General features: G+C 43.2%; 1 protein-coding gene across 5 annotated transcripts in view; it reads right to left on the reverse strand.

The window, feature by feature from the left end:
• Nucleotides 1-237: 237 nt before the first annotated feature.
• USP48 (ubiquitin specific peptidase 48) overlaps nucleotides 238-19,371 on the reverse strand; it is a 95,572-nt gene continuing 76,438 nt past the window's right edge. For all 5 annotated transcript variants that reach the window (XM_059376566.1, XM_059376565.1, XM_059376564.1 and 2 more), the window contains 6 exons: nucleotides 16,210-16,314; nucleotides 11,702-11,857; nucleotides 6,334-6,459; nucleotides 4,782-4,830; nucleotides 1,853-1,879; nucleotides 238-784 (listed from right to left, as the gene is read on the reverse strand). In XM_059376566.1, the coding sequence (XP_059232549.1) occupies nucleotides 762-784; nucleotides 1,853-1,879; nucleotides 4,782-4,830; nucleotides 6,334-6,459; nucleotides 11,702-11,857; nucleotides 16,210-16,314 (486 nt within the window). In that variant the 3' untranslated portion in view covers nucleotides 238-761. The remainder of the gene's footprint in view (nucleotides 785-1,852; nucleotides 1,880-4,781; nucleotides 4,831-6,333; nucleotides 6,460-11,701; nucleotides 11,858-16,209; nucleotides 16,315-19,371) is intronic.

Below are 19,371 nucleotides of genomic sequence, written 5' to 3' on the forward strand. Positions count from 1 at the left end.
TCCCGATTCTGAATAAAGAGCAAAACTGGAGGAAGATGCTACCACACGACAGACATTCGCCATCCATTCTGAATGCATGAAAGCCAGAGCACGGAAGCCCAAGCCGAGGCAGGAGACATCCGGGTGCCTCCGCCTTGACCCAACGCCGAGAGAGGGACCGCTGGACTGTGTGTACGCGGGTGCGCTGGGGCCGGCGCGCAGAGGAGGCTAATCTGAAGACACTTTTCCACAAGGACGGCAAGTTCTTCACTTTCATGCTTTATTGAAAGTAAAATATGAATCAAAGACAGGTATTGGTAAGCAGGTTATGTCTCTAAAGAATTACTTTTTAGTTCAGAGCAGAATGTTGTCCCCTCTACTGTGATACAAATCCTTTATGGACCAATGCATCTGGTATGAAATTCGAGCAAGGAAATATAACAGAACTTTATTCCCTCCCGTGACTATAAATCTCATATGTAAACATGATTTACTGTTACTGCTACTAAACTGGTTCGATCCGCACTTGCCCCCGCCCACCCACCACCCTCCCTTAAATATAAAATTTGAAACATTTCCTTCAAGTCTGATGTCCTTCAGTGCAATCTGCTTTATTTGACATAAGGCATTTGGGACAGTCACTTCGGAAGAGTTCTCTGCCTTCTGGAAGAGTCCTAGAATGGTTTAATTCTTCAATCCACTTTTTCGGTAATGCCCTAACATGCCAAGCTCCTCGCTTCCCTTCTGGTCATTTCTTCAGCCGTCAGCAAGTGTTCAAGAGATTAATGTCCGAGTAGACCAGTACCTGGGAAAAGAAACACGTGGAGGTACAGCTGTGAACTGAAAAGTAAGAGTTCCTGCACTCCATTTGCCAAGAACGCATCATCAACAGGGAATATCCAACTTAACAGCCCCTTGACACTGAAGGGTAAGAAAAAATATCAGCAGACGCCAGGCTTTCGGCTAAATCATTTCTGTCGAAAGCCATGTGTTTCCTACGCAGTATCTTCACACACGTTAATCAGATTTCACTGATGCTTTCATTTGATGCCCATGTTTCATAAAGAAATTTTTTGCTTTGTTTTGCTTTGTTTTAACCACATCAGGAGGTCTTTGTAATGGTAACGTGTAGGCAGCAAAGCTGCATTGACAGGAAGGCTTTATTTAGACCAGAGCTTTGCTCACTCTTTGCTTTAGCAAAGAATCCCTGGTATCTGATTCGAACTCATTCCTTGGCAAAATCACAAGCTGCCATGGACCTCTGGAGTAGGCCAGAAAGATTCAGGATGGCAAGAGTTAAATCTGTAAATATCAAAGGTCTGTATTTGACAAATTAGTAAGTATTACTGGCGTACACAACTACAGTGGCCATGAGGTGACAACACACCAGTGCGTCTCCATCCGAAGTAATTCTGCAAGAAATGCCTGGGTCCGCCACAGATGAACGAAACCTTTTCATTAAAGCGGATAGAATTCAGCAAATTCCTTTCCTCTAATTCTTACCAGCGATACACAAACTGTTTTCCTCTAAGATGAAACTGGCAGAAGGAACTGGGAAGAGTAAATATAAATGCTGAATCGCCGCGGGCTAATCCCCAACCTCCCCGCCCACCATGACCCTCCGACCGGGAAGGGGAAAGCAAAATGGACATCTGGCAGTAGATCCTGTGATCACACATGCCCTATCTGAGGCCCGAGTGCTGAAAACGATAATGAAGAAGCTTGAATAAAAAATGCATTTAACTAAAATTAACTTCAGTCATGAGACTCAGATTGGATTAAATTTTAAAATCAAATTATAGCCTTCGCTTTAAGAGAAAATTACAGTAGGACTCTTGACATTCATGAACAAAACATGACAAATGTAACTTACCTTTAAACCCTTCTTCCGGCATACATACTGGAAAAAGAGAGAGAGAGAGAAATAATTCCAAGATGAAAACATTGCTGGAACAGACAACAGTAATATCACTTTGCTGCCTAAAGACAGAAATTTTAAAGTAACTTCTCATTACCTTACTCACCCATAAGGATTACTTTTGACGTTTTGGGTGAGAATAAACAGATGATGATCTTTCTGCTTGTCTTATTTTCATCAAAGCAACACACGTGCGTCATTTGAAAAGTCAAACAGTAAAGGAATGGCTGTAACTGGAGAGAGCTTTTACAGGACACCAGGGGAGGCAGGTCTGGAGAAAGCCCTCTGGAGATGTGTTGTCCCCCCCCCCACCCCCCCCCCCCCCCGCTCTCTAGAATGAACCACTCAGGACTCAGGTAGCCCTTTCTTCTGGACTGAGAATGTGCTTATTCAGTTGACCCCTGAACAACTCAGGGTTGGAAGCACTGATTCACTACATGGTCAAATATCTACATTTACTTTTAGACTCCCCCAAAAGTTGACTGGAAGCTTTCCTGAGAACAGTTACACAAGGCATATTTTGTTAGGCTGTATGTATTACAGACTGTATTCTTACAATCTAGTAAGCTAAAAAAAAAAAAAAATGTTATTTTTCCTTTTATTTTATTTTATTTTTTTTAAAGATTTGAGAGAGAGAGCAAGTGGGGGGAGGGCCAGAGGGAGAGAGAACCCTGAATCAGACTCCCCACTCAGCAGGGAACCTGACCTAGAGCTCAATCCCAGGGCCCCAGAGAGAATGACCTGAACCGAAATCAAGAGACGCTTAACTGGTTGAGCCACCCAGGCGCCCTGAGAAAAATGTTAATGGAAATACATTTACAGTGCTGCACGTACACTTACTGAGAAAACAAAACAAACAAACAAGGTGCCTGGGTAGCTCAGTGGGTTGGGACTCTGCCTTCAGCTCATGTCATGATCTCAGGGCCCTGGGATGGAGCCCTGCGTTAGGCTCTCTGCTTGGCAGGGAGCCTGCTCCCCGCACCCCCCCGCCCCCAGCTCTGACTGCCTCTCCACCTACTGAGATCACGTGTGATCTCTCTGTCAAATAAATAAATAAAATCTTAAAAAAAAAAAATACAAAACAAAAAACAACAAACTCATGTATGAGTGGACCTGCACAGCTCAAAGCCATGCAGTTCAAGGGTCAACCATATTGTTAGTTCCTAACTTTAGAGGATATCTACTAGCTTCCTCATCGAAAGATAAACATTTAGTTCTTCTACCAAGTCTTACACACCACCTGCCCCTTAACCCATGTATCCTCTTGACAGAGGTGTTTTTAAGCCCTTGGGTCTCCGGTAGTCCCAACATTTTTCCTCTCTGAACAGTACTCGCAGTCTAACTGCTTCATGTACCTTGGTTCCATTTCCTGTTTGGGAGGACTTTTTTCTTTCTTTTTGGTCTTAGTAACTGCCGCAGTATTTATGACTTCCATTTTCTCTGTACTATCTCCAACTCAAGCAGAAGCTCTTCTACAGACGTTAAACCTCCAGACGGCCATCCGTCACTTCCACGTTGCCCTGCAGACATGGACCGCCGCAGCCCGCACGGCCGCGAACCGGGCTTGAGGCGATCATGCTGTCTGCTGCAGAGCTTCTCTTCCAGGACTCCCCTTCACCATCTCCTAGGACATTTTTCCTTTGTTGGATCCCTACGTTTTTGTTCCAACATTCAATTCTTTTTTGACTTACACCCTTGTTTCAGTGGAGCACACCCTTCCATTGTATCCTGGCAAACGGTGCACTGGACAGAAGTGTTTTGAGGCCTCACATGTGTTCACAAAAAGCCATGAAACATGAGGGTAGAATAAAGTCTGTCTGGTTGTAGAATTCGGATTGGAATTCAGTTTTCCTCAGAAGCCTGTGGGCACAGCTCCTCGCACCTGCCTCCTTCACTCTTCACCCTATGAATGCGACTCATTTTCCTTTGCATCTCTGGATGCTTTTAGGATCTTCCCATCCCTAGATTTTCACTTACGGTATCGGGCCCTTGGCGCAATTGTTTTTTAATTTCATGAATTCCTTTCTGTTCTGAGTGTTCCTTCAAACCAGTCCCCTGGCTATATAGTTTTTCTATATTACACAGAGTTAATTTTTAAGCTTTCATATGCTTCCTGCATCAACTGCTTTTCTGGTCTCTCTTTTTTTTTTTCCCCCGGTCTGCAGACAGAGCCTTTAGGTTCCATGCTCTCACACCCCCAATGCCAGGGGGTCTGGAGCTGCCCCTCTCACCTACTGAAGAGTAAGGACTCTGTTCAGGGGGCGCTGGAGAGCTTCCCTGAAGGGTACCAGGAAGATGAATCACTTAAAAAAAAAAACAGATTTCTGTAGGTGACATTTTTGAATTGGCCACTCTCCCCAGAGCGGGATCTCTGATGGCTGCCGGCATCTGAACAAAAAGCCAGGAGTGCTCTTCCTAAGTGCTATGAACAGGCTCTTTCTTGCCTTCATGGTTGAAATTGGTGAAGTTGTTCAAAGGCCAGAGGCGCCCCACAACCTCGGTGGCCACAGGAGGCACAGGTAGGGGAAAGAGCAGTAACAGGATGTCAAGGGAGGGGTTGTGAGCAGTCGCCCTCCTTCTGGTGTCAGGCTCTGGTATCTGAATGAACTTGGCTTCTTACAGACCTCTTCCATTTACAGACTCACATGTATGCAGGCTTCCGTGGGTCAGCTAAATAATTATTACTTTTTTCTTGGCTTTCCATTTCCCTAGTTGTTGTCTGTATCTTTCCCTTGATCTGAGCTTCTAAGATAAATGCTGTAAGATCCCACCCTATCATCATGTAGAACTTTTCTTGAAGTCAAAAGTAAATGCATCACTCAGTGTAATTCCCCCTCATTCTGACAAGTTAAGCAACAAATTCCTTGAACGAGTCGGTCTTTACCTTGCATGACGTCATCCATTGCGGCGTAATCCGCAATTGGCTCATCAGCCTAGAAAGACAAAGGAAGAGAATTCAAGACCTGGGGGAGCAGGAGCCTGGAGCAGGAGGAGGCCAGACCTTCCTGACATGGGTCGGGCCCACGAGGCGACAAGTGTGGCCACAGGACACAGATGCGAGCACCGGCAGAGAAGAGACTTCTGGCCCAGCCAGCCACGTCCAGGACTAACAGAAGATACCCCTGCCAACAACAACGAAGGTCTAGACTCATCACCTCCAAAACTACATCATCTGTGGTGCTGTTCTCCTGCTCCTAAAAACACTTTTTGAAAGGAAATGTTTAGATCTCATAAGATTACAAAGTGAAGATGGAAGTTACAGGAGCTAGGAAGCCAGCAGTGATGGTGACAAAGCAAGTCAGATGGAAACCAAGTCAGACTGGTCCCCTAAAAAAATGTGTTAGCTTAAAAAGACATTTATTTGTGTCCCTCCTTGCTACCAGAACAAAACACCCATCACCTTTCCAGGACAGAAGCCAGCATGGAACACAAGCTTGTGGCAGGGTGAGTTGCGTGGGCCAAGAGGCCAATGACCAGCATAGACTCTAGCTGCCCGCCTGAAGGGCAAGCCCTTTGGTTAACACAGGTCGTTTCAGAAATTTTGGAGGGTCCTTAGGTACTTGGCAACTTTACGTCTTCAAAATAATTCCACCAAACCTACAGTTGCAGGAAAAGCAAAGTGAACAGAGGGAAGGGGAGGGTGGTCGGACTAGGGTGGAGGGGTGGGCACGGGAGTGCTTTGTGGTGTCAAGGGCCTAATGCATCTCCCCAGCACTGAGGCTCCACGGTATGAAAAGCATATACTTCCCAGTTTAAAAACCTGACAAATCTTCTACCATGTGACACAGTGGTGTTTGGCACAGTGGGGATACTTCTAGCCCAGAAACCGAAGAGGCAAAGGGAAGCGAGGCAACCCAGCCATAGGGAGAGAGTAAGGGAAGGACTGGCTAATGAGGCCAGCTCATGACTCGTTTTCCCGGACCACCTCTCAGATACCCCTCCTTTCTAAAACTCTTCTCACCTCTCCTAACTCTACTCTACCCAAAGTCAATCTCCGTGGTCTGGCCAAGAATCCCATTTAGACAACCAAAAGTATTTTGCCCGTTGTGGCCAAACCTCGCGTCTTGTATTTGCTTCCTAGCTTGACTGGCTGGTGCTTCTAAGACCAAGGAAAAGAGAGGACGGTTTAACAGAAGTATGGTTAAGTAATTCTGCTGACCCACAAGTTTGGGCAGAGGCTAAATCTCTATCTATTACTTTAAAAAAACTTATGAAAACCCCACAAGAACCAACGATGTCTGGACCTCCTCTCAGTCTCTTGTGGCTCAGCCAGAGCCGGAGAATCCAGAAGCCAGCAGAAACTCACGGCGGCTGCTCACTACCACGCCCTGCCGAGGACCAGAGGCCATCTTAACCCCTGTCAACCAGTAGTTTACGCGTGGGTGCAGGTCACCAAAACCTTCTAGAACTTCCTCAGGTAAGGAGCCTTTACCTACCTTTAACAAAATGACAGATTCGGGAATGACGCCGAGGGTGCCGAGGGTGGCACAGTCGTCACTTAGAATCTTTCCATCGATTGACAGATTCTGGTCAAAAGGAGCAACCGAAAACGCATGCATGATCTGTGCCAATACAAAAGAAAGTGCGCATAAGGCAAAATACCGCGACTTACGCCCTATCTGAATGAGTGAACACACGGATCCTTTAAACCAAACAAGTCTTCAGACTACAAGATACTACTCTGTACAGTCAGCCCACTGGCTGCTCTCCCACCGAGACTATCATCCCAGCATATCAGGGAACATCCTTAGGGGGGTTGGTAGAGAACAATTATATCCACAATCCTTCTGTTGAGTGCTATGCCCCCTCAAGAGTACGGGTACGGGGAAATCCCAGGAGAAGGAGGAGCACGCTGACGGCTCCTCTGGCTTTAGGGCCTGGGCAAGGAAATCATGGTTGCTCTCATCGTGCCGAGGTCCGACATTCTTTGGTCAAGTCCAAATTCTTTCCTAAGACCATATTTAAATTAACTAGCGGGCCATTTGGGTTCTTCTTTCGGTTTTAATTCCTTCAGCAAGCCTCAACTATGTAATTCCGCTTAAGACCACTGTATATTCTTAGATGGTCTTGTCTCTAGGAACCAAAATATGAATTTCTTTTCTTTCTTTTTAAAATTTTATTTATTTATTTGCAAGGGAGTGAGAGAATGAGCAGGGAGAGCAGCAGAGGGAGAGGGAGATGCAAGCCACTTGCTGAGCAGGGAGCCCAACATGGGACTTGATCCCGGGACTCTGGATCATGACCTGAGCTGAAGGCAGACGCTTCAAAGACTGAGCCACCCAGAAGCCCCCAAAATATGAATTTCTTAAGGGAAGGGACCATATATATATACATTCCACCTTAATTCAAGCCAATTGTTAAAAATGAAAAAATACATTCAGAAACATATGCATAATACACATTTTTTTCAACATTACAAAAATGTCTTATTTTTATCATTTCTGGAGAGTAATTACCAGTGGGTGGGCAAGGAGGAGTTGGCCTTGGACAGGAACCTGAGATCTCAGGATTGTGAGATCCAGCCCTGTGTTGGGCTCTGCGCTAAGTGTGAAATCTGCTTAAGACTTCCTTGCTCTGGGGGCGCCTGGGTGGCTCGGTGGGTTAAGCCTCTGCCTTCAGCTCAGGTCATAGTTTCTGGGTCCTGGGATCGAGCCCTGTATCGGGCTCTCTGCTCTGCAGGGAGCCTGCTTCCCTTCCTCTCTCTCTCTGCCTACTTGTGATCTCTGTCTGTTAAATAAATAAATAAAATCTTAAAAAAAAAAAAAAAAAAACTCTCTTTCTCTGCCCATCCTCCCCCCAAAATAAGTAAATCTTTAAAGAGAATTCACTTTATAATGCTTCATAACTTATTCAATTCTTCGTGTATTTTTATGACATGTATGTTTTATTACACCAATATTCACGATGTTGTGGGAAAACTATTCTACCTTTATAAGCACTCAACTCCTCTACTCTCTCTGGAAGGACAAAGCAACCCTGAGCCAACTGTGTGTATAATAGGGCCCAAGAGCTTTCCAGGCTAGGAAGATCCTAAGTAGAAATGTGATTTTGAGAGTGGCACACAGAAAAGTAAGAACAAGGGTAAGAACAGTGGCCTCCTCCCCCAGTTCCTTCTGGTTAGGCCAGAATCTTAACTGGACTTCACAAAAGGACATCAGCTCCAAATAGAGATGGATCGGGATGTCTGGGTGACTCAGTTAAGCATCTGCCTCCGGCCCAGGTCATGAGCCCAGGGTCCTGGGAGAGCCCCACATCGGACTTCTCTCCTGCCTGCTGCTCCCCCTGCTTATATGCGCTCTCTGTCAAGTAAATAAATGAAATCTTTAAAAAACAAAAACAAAAACCAGAGACAACTCCGTGGTTCACGGGCACTGATATCAATGATCTGCCTGCGTACCCATAACCGTAAACTAGTAAGAAGCACTACCAGGACATGTCTATCATAGCCGGCCTGGCAGTTATCAGGCAGAAACAGCCAGCCCAGGATTAACAAAGGGGACCCGGGAGGAAGAAAGAGTTTCAGTGGAGGTGTCTAGGGCCAGCGTACTGTGGATGATGTCACAGCTGCTGGCCTACAGGAATGCCTGCTCACATCCCCAAACCCCACGAGGTTGGACAAAGCACACAGCTCCAGCCACCAGCACCCTCACTGAGGGGCTGATACTCAGTACTTTACGTTTTGAGGACACAGACAAGGACACTTAATTAAATTCATCCAACAACTAATGAAGCTTTTATTAAGAAGCCACCATGAGTTGAACGCTTTGTTCCGTGCTGGAAATACACAAGTGAGTGCATAATCCCACCCCGGAGGGGTTCAGAAAGCGAGGGCAGAACAATGTAGCCTAGACGCTGGGAGAAGGCATATGTCAGATCTGGGGAGGACAGAAGGAAAGAGTTGGTTCGACAGCTGGAGGCACAGGCAGGTCTGTAGAAGGGATGCTATGGAAGAGAAACAAGTACTCACTAGTGAGGAGAAAACGCTCTTTCAGAATGAGGGAACAGGACAATCAAAGGCATGGAGGCCTTTGGTACAGTAATTCACAAACCATGAAAACGTCTGAGTATAATTACTCTGATATGGGCCTCTTTATCAAGCAGGTGCAGAATCCCTGATCTATGCAGCACACGAGGAACAACGAGAGCCCTGTTCCCTAACAGGGAGCGGCTCTGGACTGCTTGCCACAGTGCCGGGGGGGGGGGGGGGGGGGAGGCGCTAAAATAAGGAAACCCACGGTTAGCCTTCAGCTGCCAGCCATTTAACCTGTGCCAACGTCTCCTCCTCTCTAAGGCAGGCACCATCGCCCGCTCAAAACCTATCTTGGGGAAAATGAAATAATACAATTAAACACTGAACATCTTCTGTGAAAGGAGATGAATCAATTGTACTTCCATTTACTTTACGGTATCAGAGGTGGATGAATTAATAATCAGGCAAGGCAAGCTCCTTAAGGTTTTAAGAAATTGTAAATGGGCCGTGTACAGAATAAAACATTTACAATTTTACAAAGGTTGTCCTCCTGTTAACTTGTAAATGCAACATCCCTCAGAAGAAAGGCTCTATCAAACATTAAAAAAAGGCATTAAATACTTTAAGAAAAAAACTGAAAATACCCCCCCCCCAAAAAACCACCCTCACCCACCACCACTAATTGAGGGTCCCACGCATGCCCACTACAAACCACATTGCTGGCCAGGCTGCCAGGCAAAAGGTCACCTGTAGTGGAAGCATACAAAGACACCACCACTGAGCAGCCACGGAAAATTACATTTCACTGCCCTTTGTTTGGACTCTGGATCACAGCGCCCTCAAAGCCCTGGTGGGGGAGGGGAGACCACTGCAAAGGACCCATCCAGGAAGAGCACATCGGGGGTTTCATTTGAACTGTGGCTCCGCTTCAAACAGCAGCTCGGTGCAGGTAACATGGTCCTACACGGAGGATTATTTCTGCTGACTTTTGATTTGTTCTTCAAAAATGGTAGTCCATAATAAAAGCAGAAAGCAGAACAGGCTTTTTGAATGTCTTTATCCACAGGGGCTCTTTTTGTAATTTCAAGGTTCTGAATGTTCGAGGTTTACCACTGACAGGCAAAAAGCCGGAGTCAGAAACAAGCTTTCTCAGATGTAAAAGGTACAATAACAGAGTAAAGACATTATGCCAACACGTTTATTTTCAGAGCCACGGGTTCAACCAAGGGAAATAATGTCCCCAGGACAATCTGGAACATATAACACCCTCAAAAGAAGCCTGTACTTTTCCCTCAATTACAATGATAAATATCAGCAGCAAGAAAAAAATGCAGAACCAGGAAACTATGCCACATGAAAGTAGCAAAGAGGGAAATCTGGTCAACTTTTTGGATATGTATCAGTGCCTGAAACAGATTAGCGGCCAGATTTTCTTCCTGGACATCTTGAACTTATCAGCCCCTCCTGCCTAGATCTTGGGACACACCAGTGCCACGCTCATTTACACTACTTTTGTACTGAGATCCAGAAATAACAAAATCACGAAGCATTCTCATAATGCCCACTTGGCATTCACTGAACTGATGTGCAAACCGATGCTTGTTTGGGAGAAGCGGCGGGGAGGGATGGGGAGGAAAGTGATCTAAAATGAATCTTTAAAAACCAATTTGGAAAACACCACTCCATAATAAGACACGGTAAAGGGAAGTTTAAAATTCTAGCAGGAAGACTCATCTGACACCAAAAATACTGTGACAGAATTCCTGACTCATCGGAGTGAACCAACAATGAAGCAGCTCCCGTCCCCTTCCCTTTCACAGCAGATCCTGGTAACTGGATCGAATACCTATCAAGTGGCCAAAAGAAAACACAGGGCACGATATAGCAAGGGAACGATGATTCCGGAACAGCCTTGGCAGCAGCAAGTTAAATGGCTCTTGCTGTTTCTCATTTTTGTAAAGCTACTCAGAACCTGCTCAAGTTTTCGCAATCCAAACCACTTTCACCTTCACACAGATTCCTGATTATTTTGTCTGGTTTAAAAAACTTTTTAGGGGGGCGCCTGGGTGGTTCAGTGGGTTAAGCCGCTGCCTTCGGCTCAGGTCATGATCTCAGGGTCCTGGGATCGAGTCCCGCATCGGCCTCTCTGCTCAGCAGAGAGCCTGCTTCCCTCTCTCTCTCTCTGCCTGCCTCTCCATCTACTTGTGATTTCTCTCTGTCAAATAAATAAATAAAATCTTTTAAAAATAAAAAAAAAAAAACTTTTTAGGGACACCTGGGTGGCTCAGTGGGTTAAGCCACTGCCTTCAGCTCAGGTCATGATCTCAGGATCCTGGGATAGAGCCCCGTATTAGGCTCTCTGCTCAGCGGGGAGTCTGCTTCCCTTCCTCTCTCTCTGCCTGCCTCTCTGCCTACTTGTGATCTCTCTCCCTCTCTCTCAAATAAATAAATAAAATCTTTAAAAAAAAAAAAACAACACAAAAAAACATTAAAAATTTATTTTTCAAGAACTGTGCTCAGCCAAGCGCCTGAACTCATGTCCCTGAGACCAGAAGTCACATGCTCTTCTAACTGAGCCAGTCTGGGGCCCCTGATTCTTAGCTATTTTGAAAATTTTAAGCCTTTCTAAAAGAGAGAATTATGTCAATTTAGGCATTATTGTGAAATTGAAAGAATCCCTGCTCAATGGATTAATACTATGAGCAGACGAGGTTACAATTAAAATGGCCGACGAAGAAAGAAAACAGAGACAAGTATATAAACTTAAGGAGAAGCAACTCAGGAAGGTCCTCAAGGTCCAAAGCGTACTTCAACAAAAGTTCTGTTTTCCTCACCTGAATTTTCAGTTCTTTTAACGTCTGATTAGCAGAAACAAGAAGTGCTTTCTCACCACGAACTTTTCTATGTCGCATACTGCGCCGGATGACTTGCTTCTGATAGGCTATGTAATTTTGATGACTTATCTTTTGCCGCTTTGTTCCTCCATTGCTCTATAATAAAGATCCAAAACAAACAAAGCACTGAAATTATCCACTCTGTGACCCATGCTCCTAAGTTCATTAAGTAGGCAAAACTGGTTTACTGATTGGTCCCTTAACCATTCGAAGTTCAGTGTCAACAATGAGTGGAAACTCGATGGAGGTTCTTACTTAGCAGGCTCACAGAAAACGGGTGTTGTGTGGGGGGAATGGGCGGGGGAGAAGATAAGGGAGATAGACTTCACTGCATGTAAGTTTTTTTTTTTTTCTTTTTAAATTACTTTATAAAGGACATTTAAAAGCAAAATGGTATTTTGACCTTAAATCAGGAAAACACACATGTGACAAACTAAAGAACTTTAAGATTGCTATATTGAATTCATAAACAACCTGAATCCTAATGTTTGTATTAAACATTTTCCTCCCTTCAGAATGGCATGGAAGCTAAGCAGAAACAGCTGAGAACTTTAAAACAAAAGACCGTATTAATAAAAACATCAAACTTGGTTTAACTAAAAACAGGATGATACACTGTGTCTCGACAGGATCACAAAATAGCTTCGACTGTGAAATAGTCTTGAAAAATGTTAAACCTGAATCTCATCAGACACTGAGACCCGATTTCCAATGGACAGAAAATGTAGAGAACGGAGAAACAAAGGAACATCAGTAATGTTAGGAGGCAATCAAATGAATCCAGGATGCGGGACAAGCCATAAGAATTCGAACTGGTGTCCACTCAGTGTCAAAGACAAAAAGTGACATTGTCAATTGTCCTAAAATTTGACAATGTCAAAGACAAGGGTCAGGTGATGAGGTAGGACCAGTAGTCTAGATACAGTAAATGCTAGTTTGACGAGAAAGTATTATTTTAGACATATTCAGGATACCTGAGAAATTTGAGCCTGGGTCGTAGGACACTGTCTTATTTATGTTGGTCTAAGTATTTAGAGGTGAAAAGTCATGATGGTGACCATCTACCTGAAGATAATTTAACAAAATGTACAGGCATACATGTGGGTACAGAATTTATCACACGTGGGTATGGAATTTATCATGTAGCAGTCTTCAGAAAAAAAATTATAGATAAGAAGCCAATGTCTTTCTCCAACATTCCCAAAAAAGCCTCATATAAGGAGGTTAACAGTCAAGAGTCCTCTGTGAACCAGGCCAAGGAATGAGGGAAACAAGATTCTTTAAACCATTTTTCCCCTTGCTTTAATTAAATCTGGATGAGGTAACCCCAGGCCTGGATCTCCGGTTTCTGCAGTTGTCACTGAGTTTTAGCTGTGCATGAGCAGAGCGGTCTGGGGGTCATTATGGACACAGATGCCACATACTCATTAGTAACAGAGCTCCAGAGACTTATAAAACAGAGGAGGATCAGGACGAAAGCACAGAAGAGTACCGGCTCAGGGGGACACCCACTGGCCAGGTGCCACGCAAAGCCAAGTTCTGCTCTAGCCCGGAGTCTACAGAGACACACTGGTGATCTAACATTTGTTAAAAACTTACGTGCAAAGGGGAGTTAAAAACAAAGAAAAAGTTAATAATTTCCCTCAATTGCAGGAGGTCAAGGTGCACCTAAGTCCCACAATTAGGAAGAATAAAAATATCTACAACAAAATATAATGTTACTACCGACATACAAAACACAACCAAATAACAAATCCCTAGACACTGAGCAAGATATATTTTTTTTAATGGCTCTGATTTTAAATGGGTCTAAAAGCTTTTCCCAGAATTATTTTGTCAAAAACAAAACAAAACAGAATTTAAATCCAACTTATCTGACAAAAAACAGCCCACTGGTTTTAGATGGCTTTCAATTACCTAAGTGATATCTAACACTGGGTGCATCATTAACCTGAATTGGAGAAAAGGTCAAAGTCAAAGGGACCCGGTTGATCTAGCTTAGAGGAAAAAAAGGGATTTGTTCCTCCCCATTAAGGACAAGTGGAGATGCAGCCTTTCCTATTACAGGGATTTAAATCAGCAACTGCAGAGGCTCTCACTGGACAGAGATACGGTAACACGTCACAAAGAAAAGGTCAGGAGGCCGAAGTTCTGAAAGCCATAACATTCTTCTGGTATCACTTCCTCCTCTAAAGGAAGGTCACACTTGAGATTTTTTTGAGGGATAAAATATTTAAAACATTCTAGAGTATTACAATATCCAAACAAGGAGAGGGAAGACAAAAGAAAATTATAATGTATATATAAAAGAAATTACAGCATAAAAGGCAAGGTTTCCCATCATTCCCTAACATATTTGTAAATATGAAATCTGTTGTCATCCACAACTGAGAAGAGTAATTCTATATGCACTCTTTAAAAATTGCTGTGGTTATAACCACAATGAATAAAACTAGACATTCAAAAAAACCCCGGCTTCCAAAAAATCTCAATCACTTGAAAATATAAAGGGTTTTCTAAATAACTCAGGCTAAAAAGCAAAGCCTAAAGTAACAGAAGCTAAGGGCAGTATGAACATACATATCAAGCTTTACAAAGCAATTTACAAAATTTACCAGAAGAACAGAAAATGAGTCAGTGATAACAGACTTGGAAAAAAGATGAGATTTCTAACTGATTATTAAACCATACTTCCAAGACATAATCACTGAAATAGTATCTCACTGCCAGCCAAGCAATGTAAGGCAGCAGTGTCCTAAGTCGGTGGATGTGCTCACCCCCCAACACCCACGTGATTTTAATGTAGCATCTGAAACGAGCCAACAGACCAGTTTGGGGATCTCTGCCTTGCAAGATGGATGGTCTGAGGCCATGGGGCCATGAGAAGAGCTGATGACAAACATGGTTAGAAGCTGACCAGAAAGCTCTGTTTGCCAACTCCAATAAAGAGATCATCTCAGGGGGAAGAGGGGTAGGGAGAGGGTGGTGGGGTTATGGACACTGGGGAAGGTATGTGCTATGGTGAGTGCTGGGAAGTGTGTAAGCCTGATGATTCACAGACCTGTACCCCTGGGGCTAATAATACGTTATTGTTAATTAAAAAATTTAAAAAATTAAAAAAAAAGAGAGCATCTCGAAAACCACCCCAAGAAATGTAAGGCCTACACCTATAACATGTGAACAAGCACAGTACTTATGATGTCCTGTCAAAACTCAGTCTGCGTTCCTATAAAATGTCTAGGTTTGGTACGTTCTGATGCACAGGACCCACCGGTGCTGACTAAGTGAAGCAGGGATTTGAGGGGCAGATCACGGTCGGCGGGGGATGCACCCAGTGCCCGATTTTGTCCTTTCTAATAGGTGCTCACAATGAGTGTCGTAGGAGATCCAACAAGCCAGGGAAAACAAATGTGGGTTATCTCTCTGTACTGGCTGAAAAACTATGAGTAAAGTTTACCTCAGGGAGACGAAAATTCAAGTCAAGAGGGCTTTTCAGACCTTCTTAATGTTGAAAAGGAAGTGACAGTATCGGTGTGTACCGATGGCCCAACAAGCACAGGGAACTGTGTGCTTTAACAGCATAGATGCAGCAGAGGCCCCTGGAACACCTTCCCTCCTTCAGGGAGGAGGTTCATCGTAATTTGACTAGTTTTAGTGCACTTAAGTGGTAAAGAAAGAAATCACATGCCTCATCTGTTTAAACTTGGAAAAAAACAAAAACAAAAACAAAACCTAAACTCAAATTAGAGTAGACATCCCATGAATTGAAGGTATCCATAGAATACCCTGAACACTGTGGTCTGACTTTTTGAGAAGCTCAAACTTACCTATACCATGTATCAACTCTATCCCCATGTTATCTCCTGTTCTTAAGTTACTTTTCTCCAAAAACACTATGAATATAATCAAGCAACCAAACAAGTGGGCTAGAAAATTATAAAAAAAAAAATACACAGAAAGCAGACAGATGATCTGAGGTGGAAAAAATTAAATTTATCATAATGAAATAGGAAAGATGAATGCTGGCCTGGTCATTTGATTAACACTTTAAGAGACACAGAAACCTCTTCCACAGACTCCATTAGTAAAGCCATAGCACGTTTTGTTTGTAATGAGGGAAAGTGGGTTAATTTTTTCATACTTAAAAAATCCATGATTAAATAACAAACCAAGATACAGATCCCATTTTAGCTTCTTTTCCAGCAGAAGATTTAATCATTGTGTTGTATTTTAACCTTTCTTACTGAATAGTAAAAAATGCATTATTAATCCAGGAACAACGTAGCTCGTGGCTTTTTGAGAGAAATCAGGGCTGCGAATGCGCACCAAGGAACTAAAGAAAGGGCAAGCAAAGGGAGTTGAGGACAAACATTCCAGGTTTGGGGGCCTGGACTGGCTGCTTTCAGAACAGTGGAAGGTAGGACAATAAAAAGCAGCTTCACACATACTTGATTAAAATCTGGGTCTTTTTCTCCATCTGGTTTAGCTTCTTCTTTATCCTCCTCTGTTTCGGAACTACTCACATTCAGCTCCGGAGCCGAATCCTTCATCACCTGAATGCAATCACAGAGAGAAGAGGGTCAGACCTTGCAGGGCAGGCTATGGGTGGGGGCGGATATCAGAACCGGCAGAGGACCAAGACTCAAGGGCTGCTTCCTGTGCTCTTTTAACATGTTTGTTTCTATCCGAGGCTTTACTCCTGTAAAATGTGGTCACCATAAACGTAAGCAGTATCTGCAGAAGAATTATTACTGTTGGACTTTTACAATGACGTGATTTTTGCAGAAGTTCAAAGATGCTCTAAATTTTCCCTAGCAGGGGGACTGTCAAACCATTCAGACAGTGGGAGCCACAATATTTCCTGAAGACCAAGAAAAGGAAGCATGAAGGAAATGCTCTTTTACCTTATGAAATACTGTTATAAAACTCAAAATAAGTATTAAAATTTAGGTAAGCTGGATTTTTAATTTTTTATTACTTTTTAAAAAAAAATATTTTTTTTATTTATTTGCCAGAGAGAGAGAGAGAGAAAGCACAAGCAGGGAGCATCAGGCAGAGAAAGAGAGGCAGACTTCCCACTGAGCAAGGAGCCCAAGCCAGGACTTGATCTGAGGACCCCGAGATCATGACCTGAGGCCAAAGACAGACATTCAACAAACTGAGCCACCGAGGCATCCCTGGATATTTTTTAAAGATACCAATGTAGACATGGACTAATAGCCACAAAAGACTTAAATTTTTCGAGTAAACACAGAAATCCATGCCGGTTAGCTGCACTTTCTCAGCAAATGAGGAAATAAAGGCCTTAGTTCAACTTGTGAAGCAGAACCCAAGACCTTAAGAGCATAATCGGTAAATTACTCTCCTAAAACAACGTGTTTGGTAACGACCGTCAAATAAAATGTAGTTTGGTCTCTAATTCCCCAAATCCTGGAATCAAATTAATGACATGCCCAGAGATCTAGGTCAGGATCTACCTAAGAGCCACCCCTAATATAACAGAAACGCTCCAAATCCAATTCTCATTAAGTCTTAACACCCCTGCTCCAAAATACAGCCAAGTCTGTCTTCCTTCATCTACTCTTAAAGAGATCAGGGCAAGAGGCTCTAAACTGGCCTTCCTTATTCCTGTTCTGCCCTTGCTAACTCGAAACACAGCAGCCAGGGTCACCTCTTTAAAGCATAAATTCATTCACACTATGACCTTAACTGCAACTCCCCAATGGCTTACAGCTATACTCAGAATAAAAGCCCAAGTCCTTGGTATGATGTATAAAATGTGACAGGATTTGTCTCGTGCTCCGTTATCACCATCCTTCGTTGGAAGAAGACCTCACTTTAGACTAGTGCTGCCCCCTATGGTGGCCAGCGGATACATGTGGCTGTTTAAATTGAAATAAATTAAAAATTCAGTTCCTTAATCACCTTAGCCACAGTCACACGTGGCGACTGGCTCCCCCAGCATCCAGTGAAGACACAGAATATCCCTATCGCTGCAGTAAGTTCTACCGGACAGGGCAGTTCTACACACGACTCACTCTACCGCTTAAGCACATGAGGTACCCTTCACAGGCTGGACCTCTGCAGTGGACACTCAGGTTAACAACTCCTCTAAGACCTGTTTCTTGACCATCTCCCATCTAACACTGGCACCTTCACCTTCACCAGTCTCCCACTTCACCTGGCTACATTTCCTTCAAAAACACTCATTCCTGTGTAATCACTTTATGAATTTATGGGTTTATTCTTATTTTTTTGATTGGATGTTCTAGATCATTTTTAAACAGAAATATAATATACAACACTATCAATTTCAGGTGTACAAAGCAGTGATGTGACATTTGTATGGATTGTGAAATGAACACGAAAATAATGCTCGCTCACGCTTGCCACCATATAAAGTTACAGAAATTTTTGGTGATTAGAGAAGACTTTTTACTTTTTAAACAACTTTCAAATTTGCAATATAATTACTATTAACTATAGCCACCACCACACACACACATTACATACCCTATAGACCCGTGACTTATTTTACAGCTGGTAGTTTCTGTCCCTTGATCCCCTTCACCCTTTTCACTCATTCTCCTCCACCAACCTCCAGCAATGACAAATCTATTCTCTGTACCGAGGAGTTTTGTTTTGATTTTTAGATTCTATATACAAGTGAAATCATACGGTATTTCTGTCTGACTTTATGTCGTGTGCACCCTCAAGATCATTCCATGAGGTCACAAATGGCAAGACTTTGTTATTTTTTTTAATGGCTGAATAGTATTCCATTGCGTACACAAATACAATTTCGCTTTCCATTCATCTATCAACGAACACTTAGGTTACCTCCATTTTGGCTATTGCAAATAATGGTGCAGTGAACACAGGGGCACATGTATCTTGTAGACTCACTGCTTTTGTTTTCCATGGATAAATACTCAGAAGCATAACTGCTGGATCATATGGTAATTCAAGGAACCTCCACCCTGTTTTCCAAAGTGACTGCACCAAATTTACACTCCCACCAATAGTGCATAAGAGTTCCCTTTTTCTCCACGTGCTCACAAATGCTTTTTTCTTGTTTAGTAGCCATTCTGACTGGTGTGAGGTGATCACTCACTGTGGTTTAGAGCTGCATTCCCTGTTGATTAGTGATGCTAAGTTTCTTTTCACAAGGATGTTGGCCATCTGTATTCCTTCTTTGGAAAAATGTCTATTCAGATTTTCTGCCAATTTTTTTGATCCAATTTTGTGCTGTCAGAGTTCTTTATATATGATTTGCAAATACTTTCTCCCATGCAGTAGGCTGTTGATGGTTTCCTTCACTGTGCAGAAGGTTTCCGACTGATATGGTCCCATTTATTGATTTTTTATTTTGTTGACTTTGGAATCCATCAAAAAAAAGTATCACTATAAGGGATATCAGAGAGCTTGCTGCCTTTTTTCTTTCAGGAGTTTTATGGTTTATGGACCAACATTCAAGTCTTTAATCCATTTTGAGTTGATTTTTGTGTGAGATGGGAGACAGTGGTCCACTTTCGTACTTTTCCATGTGGCTGTCCACTTTACCCAGCACCATTTACTAAAGAGACTGTTCCTTCCCCACTATATATTCT

The sequence above is a fragment of the Mustela nigripes genome, chromosome 14 (genome assembly GCF_022355385.1).
Source record: "Mustela nigripes isolate SB6536 chromosome 14, MUSNIG.SB6536, whole genome shotgun sequence".
Taxonomy (NCBI): Eukaryota; Metazoa; Chordata; class Mammalia; order Carnivora; family Mustelidae; genus Mustela; species Mustela nigripes.